The following is a 12,999-nucleotide window of genomic DNA, read 5'->3' on the forward strand; positions in this document are numbered from 1 at the left end:
TCCCCTGCACTCAAGGCAGGACTAAGTATTATCTAGACCATCCCTGACAGTTGTTTGTCCAACCTGCTCTTAAGTCCCCAATGATGGAGATTCCACAACCTCCCTAGGCAATTTATTCCAGTGCTTAACCACTTTGACAGGAGGTTTTTCCTAATGTCCAACCTAAACTGCCCTTGCTGAAATTTAAGCCCCTGCTTCTTGTCCTATCCTCAGAGGTTAAGAACAATTTTTCTCCCTCCTCCTTGTAACAACCTTTTATGTACTTGAAAACTTATCACATCCCCTCAGTCTTCTCTTCTCCAGACTAATAAACCCAATTTTTTCAATCTTCCCTCATACGTCATGTTTTCTAGACCTTTAATCATTTTTGTTACTCTTCTCTGGACTTCCTCCAGTTTGTCCACATCTTTCCTAAAATGTGGCACCCAGAACTGGACACAGTACTCCAGTTGAGGCCTAATCAGCGCGGAGTAGAGCGGAAGAATTACTTCGCATGTCTTCCTTACAATTCTCCTGATAATACATCCTAGAATGATGTTTTCTTTTTTTGCAACAGCATTACACTGTTAACTCATATTTAGCTTGTGATCCACTACGACGCCCAGATCCCTTTCTGCAGTACTCCTAGGCAGTCATTTCCTAGGCAGTCATTTCCCATTTTGTATGTGTGCAACTGATTGTTCCTTCCTAAATGGAGTGCTTTGCATTTGTCCTTATTGACTTTCATCCTATTTACTTCAGACTATTTCTCCAGTTTGTCCAGATCATTTTGAATTTTAATCCTATCCTCCCAAGCACTTGCAACCCCTCCCAGCTTGGTATCATCCGCAAACTTTATAAGTGTAGTCTCTATGCCATTATCTAAATCATTGATGAAGATATTGAACAGAACTGGACCCAGAACCGATCCCTGGATGACCCCACTCGTTATGCCCTTCCAGCATGATTGTGAACCACTGATAACTACTTTCTGGGAACGAGTTTCCAACCAGTTATGCACCCACCTTATAGTAGCTCCATTTAAGTTGTACTTCCCTAGTTTGTTTATGAGAAGGTCATGCGAGACCATATCAAAAGCCTTACTAAAGTCAAGATATACCACATCATCTGCTTCCCCGCATCCACAAGGCTTGTTACCCTGTCAAAGAAAGCTATCAGGTTGGTTTGACACGATTTGTTCTTGAAAATCCATGGTGACTGTTATTTATCACCTTATTATCTTCTAGGTGTTTGCAAATTGATTGCTTATTTATTTGCTCCATTATCTTTCCGGTTATAGAAGTTAAGCTGACTGGTCTGTTGTCCAGGTGTCCTTATTTCCCTTTTTATAGAAGGGCACTATATTTCTCCTTTTCCAGTATTCTGAAATGTCCCCCATCTTCCATGACTTTTCAAAGATAATTGCTAATGGCTCAGATATCTCCTCAGTCAGCTCCTTAATTATTCTAGGCTGCATTTCATGAGGCCCTGGTGATTTGAAGACATCTAACTTGTCTAAGTAATTTTTAACTTGTTCTTTCCCTATTTTAGACTCTGATCCTACCTCATTTTCACTAGCATTCACTATGTTAGACGTCCAATCGCCACCAACCTTCTTGGTGAAAACCAAAACAAAGAAGTCATTAAGCACCTCTGCCATTTCCACATATGGTAGCATTGGGGTTGTTTGGGTGCCTTAACTATATATTTCAGTAACATGTTTGACAGGTTTCAGAGTCGTAGCCGTGTTAGTCTGTAACAGCAAAAACAATGAGGAGTCCTTGTGACACCTCAGAGACTCACAAATTTATTTGGAAATAAGCTTTTGTGGGCTAGAGCCCACTTCATCGGAAATTCATGTTTGAACTTCCTTTAAATTAAATCCTAACTCTGCATTTCATGCATACATAATACTTGGGATAGAGCTAACTGCTACATCCCTGTAAGATATTTTACTAAATTTCTGATATATATTCTCAACTCTTAACTCTATCTTAACAATTTTTTTTGTATTAAAAACGTCATACGCGAATAGCAAACAAGAAGCCCAATGAAAATATTACCATACAATGTAATGATCTGATTATATGAAGTATTAATTTTTTTATATTAATTTTTATGGCAATATTCACCAGTATACTGTATAGCTGTTTTATGTCACTCTGGAGCAGCACAAAGCAGCAGAACATACTTGCCAGATCGCTGGCATTTACAACTACTTTGCATTGCCACAGTGCAAACCAGCTGCACTGCAGATCCCAGTTTCTCCTTAGCTCCTGTCCTCCAAAAATCCCCCAACTCTTGCACCTCCCTACATTTCACAGCACATACCATCCAACTTCTCCCTCCTCCTTGTATCTCACACTCCCTTGCACACATGCAACACACCAGTTCCCCCCGCTTCCTGTTCCACTCACCCTTCCACATATACACCTTGTTTCCCCCTCCTACCATCTGCTGAGGAGATCTGGTGCAACAGGTAGCCTTTCAAAATACATATATAGGATTAAGTTTTGTTTATTTTTCTGCCATTAGTTTTTGAAACTGAAAGTTTAGATATCAGCGGAGGCTGGTATATAAAAATCTCCTCCTCCAGAAAAATTTCAAAACTGGTGCCACCTCCAATGATTCTCAGCTGGACTGAGATCATAGCTGCCCTCAGGTAAAATGCCTTCTTTCAAAACGGCCACAGCCTCACAATATTTTCAGGGAGAGTTAAGCAAGTAGTCTGTGTCCTCTGTCCTACTAAGAACAACTGGAAATGGCAGCTACCATGAAAGAGGGCAGTTCTAGGTGGAATTATTTTAAGTAGAACATAGCCAGGAATAAAACAGGAAGCCGGGGGATAGAATGAAGAATGGGGAGAGCACAGAAATTAGGAGAGAAAGCGAGGCAAAGGAAAAACATACACATAGAAAAATAAAAGAAAACTCTGAAAGAGAGGACAGACAAGAGAAGAACAATGAACAAGGTAGGCCACAGATCAGGGAAAAATAAAAAAGAGAAAGCGGGAACTACATATACAGGGTAGAAAATATAGGAAAGAAAGGGGTAGCAACTTAAAAAAACAAGAAAGGAGAATCACAGAGGCAGATACTTCTCACCCACCCCCCCCCCCCACACACACACACACACATACACATACAGTCAACCTGTAGAATTTGATGCCCGGGGATGCTGTGAAGACCAAAAGTAAAACTGGATTGAAAAAAGAATTAGGTAAGTTCCTGGAGGATAGATCCATAAATAGCTATTAGCCAAGATGGTCAAGGACACAACCCCATGGTCCAAGGTGTCCCTAAACCTCTGACTGCCAGAAGCTGGGACTGGACGATAGGGATTGGATCACTCAATGCTTGCCCTGTTCTGTTCATTGACTCTAAAGTATCTGGCACTAGCCACCGTCAGAGACAGAATACTGAGCTAGACAGCCCATTGGTGTGACCCAGCATGACCATTCTTATGTTCTTAAGAATTAGAATTATGTTCTACAGGTTAAAATTTTAAAACTAAACATTTAAAATTAAATTTGAAAGTGACAACCTATATTAAGGCATAACTTACTATAATCATTAAATACAAAAAAATATTAAGCAGTATATGTTTGCTACCAAATTTTAAAGAAAATCAGGCCACTGAACTGGTGGAAATTCCTGGCTAGGCACCTGGAACCAGAGTTGGAGTTCTAAACCAGCTTTTTACAGCAATAGCCTCCTCTGCAGGTGCGGAGAGACTATTTTCTTTTCAGCTTATTCAGCTAGTTCAATTCAATGACTAGTTCAAACTAGGTTTCAGAGTAGGAGCCGTTTTAGTCTGTAATTGCAAAAAGAAAAGGAGTACTTGTGGCACCTTTTTTCTTTTTTCGAAGTCCTCCTTTAGTTCAAAGTAAAGAACCCAAATGGGGGATGAAAAAGCAGAAGAGCTCGTTTTCCTCTTCCAATCTATGAATGAAAACTGGATCTGAGAAGATGAGTTCTACTACTTCTAAAATTTTGAAGGGCATGGTGACTAGAAACAATCAGTTTAATTCATCAACTGCAGATACTACTACTTTTGTTAGTTTTAAATGCCAAATGGCTGATACAAATTTTCATCCAAGGAGGCTGACACAAATCTCAAGTAAAAAATTAAGCATTGCTTAGTAAATAAGAGCTGCATCATTCACCATCTTCTAACATAATAAAAGATGGAAAAATTAAGAATCTGAATAATGTAAGTTAAGCTAAGTAGATGCTTAAATAAATTTATATAGATATAGTGTAGCCTCCTGGTTAGTAAAAAGTAGTACCAAAATTTGCATGAAGGCTAAATGTAGTTGTAAATAATAGGTTTTAATGGCTATCAGCTAATATGTATAAATCGCTCTTTAGGAAAATAACTAAAAGGTACCAGTGCAAAATACAATTAAAAACAATTAATTTAAGGTTGCCTACTTGCTGACTTAAATCGTTTTCCATTAAATCAATCCACCCTGCCCATCCTACTCTAAATCAGACAGACAACCACTCATAACATCAGGGAGATGTTGAAGCAGCAGAACTCTTACAGCAGTGGTGGGCAACCTGCGGTCCGCAGGCAGCCTGTCAGGGTAATCCGCTGACGGGCCACCAGACAGTTTGTTTACAACAAACTGGCCACTGCTTCCCGCAGCTCCCATTGCCGGGAACGGTGAACCACTGTCTGGAAATGTAAACAAACTGTCCGGTGGCTGGCCAGCAGATTACCCTGACGGGCCGCAGGTTGCCCACCACTGTCTTACAGGAATCAATGTTGTAATGAGCTGCATGGTCAGGAACTTTTATGGAAGCACAACACACCTGGCACATGTCTCAGGATCTGCTTGGAACATCCACAAGTTTAAAGACACCAAACCCACTTCTTGTTAAACAGAGTGAAAATCAAACACCCCACAAAAAGTTGGAAGAAAACTTCTTGAGTGGGAACTTTCCTATACAGGAAATTATTTGGTCTCAAGTTCAACACTAGCAGAAGTGACAAAGGGACATCCATAATAATATTAAAGCTATTTTATCTTGTCTCCTTAATTCTATTTGAATAATTTACTCATGTAACCAAGAAGGGCTGTTACTGTAGAGACTGTGCAGAATCATGATCAGGTATATGGAAAGAAGGTGGCCCATCAAAATACTTCTATCTTAAAAAGATCCACAACATGAAGAAGTTTGAGAGTCACTGCTATAATGTGATTTCCCCAATACCATTTTCTACTATAAGAAATGTATCTCAAGATTAAATCATAATACTCATTATATACAAGAGAAAGGTTGTAGTAACTGCTTGATTTGGTTCATAACACGATAAAACTGAGTAGAATTGGATTTACGTAACTAATCTTCAGCATTAATAATAGACTGGTTTGTGTAATGGGAAAGACCTATCTTCAGTAGTATAACTCAGACAAATTTCAGGACAAAAGAAAAAACAGTGTTATTTTAGATAAGACCAAATAATGGCAAATTCTGAAAGTTGCATGCACAAAAAATTAATGACAGGTTTCAGAGTAGCAGCCGTGTTAGTCTGTATCTGCAAAAAGGAGGACTTGTGGCACCTCAGAGACTAACAAATTTATTTGAGCATAAGCTTTCGTGAGCTATAGCTCACTTCATCGGATGCATTCAGTAAATGCTCACGAAACCTTATCTCAAATAAATTTGTTAATCTCTAAAGTGCCACAAGTCCTCCTTTTCTTTTTACAAAAAACTAAGGCAGCTTTCTAATTTTGGAAACCTCTTTAAGCTAGAATTCTTACCAATTATAGAGTGCTTTTCATCTTCAAAGTGCTTTACAATTACAAACATTAACGTGAAAGTTTAGACATTATCTTTTACTCTCACCTTAGTTTTTGCTTTTTAAAGTTATTGTTTTCGTTTATTATGTCAGTTTTATTAAGGGGGAGGGGGTCTCTCTTGCCATTTTACTTTTATGTTTCTTCTTCTTTCCTGGTTATTGTCACCTACTCAGAGCCAGGCTCTACAAAGCTCACAGTCACAAGCAACCCCTGGAGAGGGATCTATTAATGTAAAAAGAACAAGGAGTACTTGTGGCACCTTAGAGACTAACAAATTTATTAGCGCATATGCTTTCATAGGCTAAAACCCACTTCATCCTATCTTCATAAATGATCTGGAGGATGGTGTGGATTGCACTCTCAGCAAATTTGCGGATGATACTAAACTGGGAGGAGTGGTAGATACGCTGGAGGGCAGGGATAGGATACAGAGGGACCTAGACAAATTGGAGGATTGGGCCAAAAGAAATCTGATGAGGTTCAATAAGGATAAGTGCAGGGTCCTGCACTTAGGACGGAAGAACCCAATGCACAGCTACAGACTAGGGACCGAATGGCTAGGCAGCAGTTCTGCAGAAAAGGACCTAGGGGTGACAGTGGACGAGAAGCTGGATATGAGTCAGCAGTGTGCCCTTGTTGCCAAGAAGGCCAATGGCATTTTGGGATGTGTAAGTAGGGGCATAGCGAGCAGATCGAGGGACGTGATCGTCCCCCTCTATTCGACATTGGTGAGGCCTCATCTGGAGTACTGTGTCCAGTTTTGGGCCCCACACTACAAGAAGGATGTGGATAAATTGGAAAGAGTCCAGCGAAGGGCAACAAAAATGATTAGGGGTCTGGAATACATGACTTATGAGGAGAGGCTGAGGGAACTGGGATTGTTTAGTCTGCAGAAGAGAAGAATGAGGGGGGATTTGATAGCTGCTTTCAACTACCTGAGAGGTGGTTCCAGAGAGGATGGTTCTAGACTATTCTCAGTGGTAGAAGAGGACAGGACAAGGAGTAATGGTCTCAAGTTGCAGTGGGGGAGGTTTAGGTTGGACATTAGGAAAAACTTTTTCACTAGGAGGGTGGTGAAACACTGGAATGCGTTACCTAGGGAGGTGGTAGAATCTCCTTCCTTAGAAGTTTTTAAGGTCAGGCTTGACAAAGCCCTGGCTGGGATGATTTAATTGGGGATTGTTCCTGCTTTTGAGCAGGGGGTTGAACTAGATGACCTCCTGAGGTCCCTTCCAACCCCGATATTCTATGATTCTTTTTGCTGATACAGACTAACACGGCTACCGCTCTGAAACCTACTAATGTAAAGAACCTATTTTCATTTTTTAAAAATTGCTAGCCTGGCCCCTTACAAAGAATACCTACCTTATGTTTTCACGGCTATGTAAATTGATTGCTAGTTTTTAAAAGAAACAAGCAGCAGGGCTCCACTTCTCCCACAGTTGCACTAACACACTTTTTATATAAAAGTGAGTCAGTTATCCCAACAAATCCACCCCACAATCTTCTGGAAGGTTCTGCACATAGAGACGTGATAATGGTGGACAGGAAACGATTTAATTTGGCCACAATAGATACAGCAAAATGTTTTACAGGCCTCTCCAAAACTACAAAGGCTGGCTCTAGACAAGTAAGATCATTAACTTCCAAATTTAATGATAACCACTGAATGACTAGGAGAGGTGTAGCAGGATTCTGCCTACAACAGTTGCAAAACAAGTACTCTGTATTTTCAGTATTTTAATTTTTTCATATTATTGGTTTGAAAGGAAATGTGTTCAATATCCACAAACAGGTCACTGGAACAGTATTTACCACACTAAATGTGAGAAAACAGGTTGAGATTAAAATAGTTAGGTGTTAGTGATATACAACCCAGAGAAACCAACTAAGTACCATGAAATCCTTTTCAGGCTTTGTCCACACTACACAGCTTTTAGCAACACAGCCGTGTCACTACGAGTCAGGCAGCGTAGCCGCTGTTTGTCGGCACTCCTAGCAACAAATTTCCTCCACCCACACTGAACAGCGTTCGCATTGTAGACAGAAGAGCGCTCCTGCTGACAACACGCTGTTCACACTGACACTTGCCGCAGCAAAACTTTTGTCTTTCCAGTGGGGCAGGGCAGGTTTAGCACCTCTGAATGACAAGTTTTGTTGCTCAATTGCCAGTGTAGACATAGCCTTAGTGATATTTTTTTCCCGTAACAGAAAATTAAACATTAAGTGTACTGGAAAAATTTGGGATTTTTGTTCTACTTAATTGTAAGTACAGTTTTACTGTGTTAAAGGTTCAGTAAAAGGAGGTTTCACTGCACACAGAATGTTACTAGGATTGCCTCATCCTCCAGGAAGGTCTAGTCCTCATGCATTACTAGATATGTATTATATCCCTTCAAGAGTATTTGATAGAAGGCCAAACCAGCTGTCTTCAGTACCTAAGTTATAAAAACTAGCAAAACCCCTGAAGTTGGTTTCAAGTGTTTGATAGGTTTCTAGTTTAAAAATGCATCAATTTATTTTGTAACAAATTTTGCAGACCATCTGAGAATTCTGAAGGACATGAAGCTGCCTGTAAATATTTTATGATATGCCCATCTGTTTGCTAGTTATTGTGCTGTTTGGAATATGATTACAAGACAGGGGAGGGGTTACTATCTATGCAGGAAGGGAGACAATTAGTTAATAGCAACTGCTGTGAAGTCTATCCCTGACCCCCGGTTGGCCACATAAATTGGTTTAAGCAGATTCAAGAGACAATGGGGAAACAAATAATTTTGGAACTAATCAAAAGATAACCCCTAAAGAACAGGGGAGAGAGAGAGAGAGAGAGAAGCAGCAACTGCAGGGAAGGAGGCCAGACAAAGACAACAGGCCAGTTACCTGAAGGGGTGCACTCAGATGTGAGAAGAAGTCAAAGGTGCAGCAAGCCCTGACCAGTGACAAGAGTAACCAAGAACAGGCCTTTGTAATGTTTGCCGAATAAGAAAGACAGCCATTGGAGTTTATAAAAAGTCACTACACTCTGTATGCACAACTCATAAGTTTGTTTTGTTTTTTTAAAGATGCAAGACTTATAAATATATTCCATTCTTAACTCTTGGAATATTTACCATTTTTAGTCTGGTACCCACATGAATCCTTAGGAGTATGCACGTACAACATTTTCTGTTTTCTCCAGAGAGTTGGTACACAGTCACAGTATACAACATAGCAGCTGTAAGTGTTATCACACCACATGCTGTAAATGTATACCAAGTATGCACATGTTTCTAGGCTCATAAGCTCTTTGAAGCAGGGACCATTTATTTCAAAATGTGTGTACAATGCCTAGCAAAACAGGGTATTACACAGCTAAGTTTGACATGCTTAAATGTAGCACTTAAGCTTTGTATTTTAAAAAATAATTACGCTGATCAGTACCGTTCATGAAAAACTACAATTTTTTTTAAATTATGGGCCCCATATTGCTACATTTACTCAAACTGAGTAGTATTTACTCATGTGTAGACCCATTGACAAATGCTAAAGGTTACAGAATCAAGCCTAAGGACCTGAGATCCTGCAATGAGCGCTCTCTGTGCAGACAGATCCCTGTACCAATATAGAGGTCATTGCTGGACTGGGGCTCCAATCCTGCAAACACTTATGCACATGCTTTATCACACTGAAGTCAAACAGGACTACTAATGTGCTTAAAGATAAGCTTGTGCATAAGTATTTGCACTATCAGACCCTAAATTGGTAAAATTCATCTTTCTGTCCTTCCCAAAGCAGGCACGGCTCTATGAACAAAAAAGGGAATTCCTATGTGCTCTCAACAGAGCATCGAGGCTCAGCAGTCTGTTTCTCTGTTGAATCTCCTGTAATACAAACAATTCCAGATAATTACATCATGAATTTTTAAGTAAATAAAGACAAAAGGCAGAAGTATTTTTGCATGGAGGTTATGATGTATAATAACTGCCCTCTAACAGTGAAGCAAGATGATGCCATTGAACTTCAGTTTACATTCTTGGATCTCTGTCAAGATACTAATTCAGTAGTTTTAGTACAGTTAAGCGGCAACCCCAAATGCTCAGCAGACAGGAAAGAAAATTGCTAGGAGTCTCTGGCTCACACATTTTGGGCATCATTCTTATGATGATTTTTCAAAATGAGGAGTGCAATGATTTTTTTGGTGCACGTAAATTAAAAATTCATGTAAATAACGCAAGGGCTCTAAAGTAAAGCTATACAAATCAAGATATTAATAATAAAGCTAAGACTCCCTCTTTAATTCACTCTATTACATTTAGGTTTTCCAGGTAGCTTATATATTGCACCACCAGTATTTTAACGTCTAAACACAAAAAATTATATTCAGCCTTATTACAAATGACATTGTTTCTGTGCGTTTAAGACAGGCTTTTTATGTTGTTTGAACAGAGTTTATAGAGGTTAAATGTAAGACAACAGTGAAGCATAATTTTCCCCAGGAAATTAACTACCAAAGTCATCTTCCCTTTTCAAATTTAAGAATAGCAAAATCACATCATTAATATATCGAGAACCTACTACCCTATTTACAGATAAGCCACTCTTAAAAAGCAAAGGCATACATCAAACACTTATCTTTAATTAATGATCAAATTATCTGAACCCCAATTAAAAAATGGTTTCCAAACTAGATTAATTATAGAAATCAAGTAACACTAGGCTTCACACATTGAAATGTATGTTTTATTCCAGCCTAAAACATTAACATTCAATGTTAAATCAACATTCAACATACCAATCTTTATTAAACTTATACATTGAAGCCATCAGGCCACTACCAAATGAATTCTCTCTTCCAATAAAGTTATCAGACTAATACACCACTGATAACTGAACTAGTCCTACAGTCAATCTGTTAAAGATCAGCTGTTTGAAATAAACTGGCAGATCAAACACACAATCTACATTTTATCAAATTTTGCCCTACTCTCCACCCCAAATATTGTACTGGGGGAGGGATGATAGGATAGCATATGTATGCAGAATTGTTGTAGCCCTGTTGGTCCCAGATATTAGAAAGACACACAAGGTGGGTGAGGTAATATCTTTTATTGGACCAACTTCTGTTGGTAAGAGAAGCTTTCAAGCTTAAACAGAGCTGAAGTTGGTCTAATAAAAGACATTACCTCACCCTCCTTGTGTCTCAGGATAATGATGATTAACATAAGTAAACAATGCAAAACATGCACTGCTCAAAACATGATGTTAAAATTACAAACTTGACCAAACCAGCTAGTAAAGTGATTTTAACAATCAAGAGTTGCCTGAGGTTAATTTGTAATCTGATTTACTCATGTCTCCAGGCCGTCAGGCCTACTGACACTTGGGTTTATAACTAAAATATTTCTCAAAAATAGTGATGTTGATCATAGCTAAGTTGCAAGGGTTTACAGCAAGAAAAAAGGGGGCACTAAAACACATGTAAACAGAGACAGATACGTATGTATGTATTTTAAAACTGAACAACCTCTGTGATCAGGCTTCTCAGGAGTTAAAAAGGAAATGAGTCCTAAGGCAGTACTTGTAAAATGCTCTACATTTCACTCCATCATAGTAAGATCTGCCTCTAAACTGTGTATACATTAATATCTAAATGGCATTTATTAAATGTAAACCTTTTCAAACTTGCTTCTAGTCACAGATTTAGACAGATATGTTTATTAAACGACCCAGCATCTCCATACCAAAGGTATTTGATGAAGTTGGTTTATTTATTAAGCACTGCCTACGTACACAACATTACAAAACACGGAAGAGATACTGGGCCTGCCCCCGACAACTTAGCTAGAACCGGTTCCAAGAGATGCCCAAGGCCTGCTGCACAGGAGGTGAAAGATGCTTTGTACCGGATTGGGCTCGGGTGAAGGGCCTACCCCCCAGGGCTGCAAGCGTGCGGGGGGCCCCCCCAAGGTAACTCCCACTTGTGATGCGGAAACTTTGGAAGGAGGCAAGAGCCAAGTCTCAAGATCTGAAACACCAGGGAGCTCGCCGGCCCAAGAAACCGTTTCAAAGCAGGGACAGACGCGTGTCAGGGCCGGGTCCTCCGCAGCCAGCCCCGTCTGAAAATAGCGACACAAGACTGTTGCCCAGCCGAGGACCTCACTCTAAGGGTGGGGGGGGCGGATCATCCGCCCAACCAGAGCCGCCTTGCCTGCTCACAGGGACCCTGCCCAGGCCTGGCCTCCAGCTCCTCAGCCACGGGAGCAGCTCGCAGCCAGCTCTTCGCCCGGCAGCGCTAGGCCTCGCTGCGGCTTCCCAGGCCGCGATGGAAGGAGCGGACTAGGCGGCCCCGGGAGGGGCCCTTGGGGGAGGCCCAGGAGCGTTACAAGGAGGCGCGACCTCGCTGCACTGAGGGGCCCAGGCGGGGAGAGTTGTGACCCCGCCCGGGGCCCAGCCAGACGGATGGTCCCTTCCCCGTACGGAGGGGTCTCCTCAGCCCACCCCCGCTCTCCAGGAGGCCCAGCCGGGCGGGAAGGCCGTTATACCCCGGCGGGGGGTCCCGGCCGGGCGAGGGGGCGGCCGCACTTACTCTCATTTAACACCTCCAGCAGCTCGGCGCAGCTCTCACACATTGTTCATTAACAGCAGCAGCCGCCGCCGCCGCCTCCTCCCGACCATTGATTGATCCACTCGGTGCTGATTGATGATTGATGGGGGGCCGGGCGGGGGGAGAGGGGCCGGCCTGGGATCCGGGCGGGGGGAGGGGGCGGCTGATCAATGCAAATGAGCCTGTGGCGGCGGCGGCGGCGGCGGCGGGGAGGAGAAGCCGAGTCACTCACTGGCTCCCAGGGACTCCACGCGCCGCCATTTTGCTGTGGGGGAAGGAGGAGGGGGGCAGGGCGCTCGGGCTCAGCTCGGCTATTTCCGAGCAGGCAGGGGACGGAGGCAGCCGAGTCCCGCCGCCCTCGCCCCTCCCTCCGGGGCCGGCCCTCTACCCCTCCCACCCCGGACGGAGCGCGCGGGGGGGGGGCGGAAGTCGGGGCCGGAAGCGTAAAATGGCGTCGGCTGCAGCTGCTCCTGGCTCAGGCTGCCCCTCCCCCACCCGACTACCAGGGCAGGGGAGGGCTCCCCACAACCCCCCCCACACCCGAATGCCAGTGCACGCGGGGGGGCTCCCCTCAACTCCCTCTCCCCCACCCGCGTGCCCTCCATGGCTTCATTGAAGAGCGAGC

The 12,999-nt window shown here is 42.3% G+C and overlaps 1 protein-coding gene across 1 annotated transcript in view; it reads right to left on the bottom strand.

Annotated features, from left to right (window-relative positions):
• The window catches only part of USP34 (ubiquitin specific peptidase 34), a 265,626-nt gene extending 252,987 nt beyond the window's left edge, over positions 1-12,639 (bottom strand). Inside the window, exon 1 of the mRNA XM_084622930.1 lies at positions 12,357-12,639. Within this exon, the coding sequence (XP_084479056.1) occupies positions 12,357-12,399 (43 nt within the window). The 5' untranslated portion in view covers positions 12,400-12,639. The remainder of the gene's footprint in view (positions 1-12,356) is intronic.
• Positions 12,640-12,999: the final 360 nt, after the last annotated feature.

The sequence above is a fragment of the Lepidochelys olivacea genome (assembly GCF_965140295.1).
Source record: "Lepidochelys olivacea isolate rLepOli2 genome assembly, chromosome: 3".
Lineage (NCBI taxonomy): Eukaryota > Metazoa > Chordata > Testudines > Cheloniidae > Lepidochelys > Lepidochelys olivacea.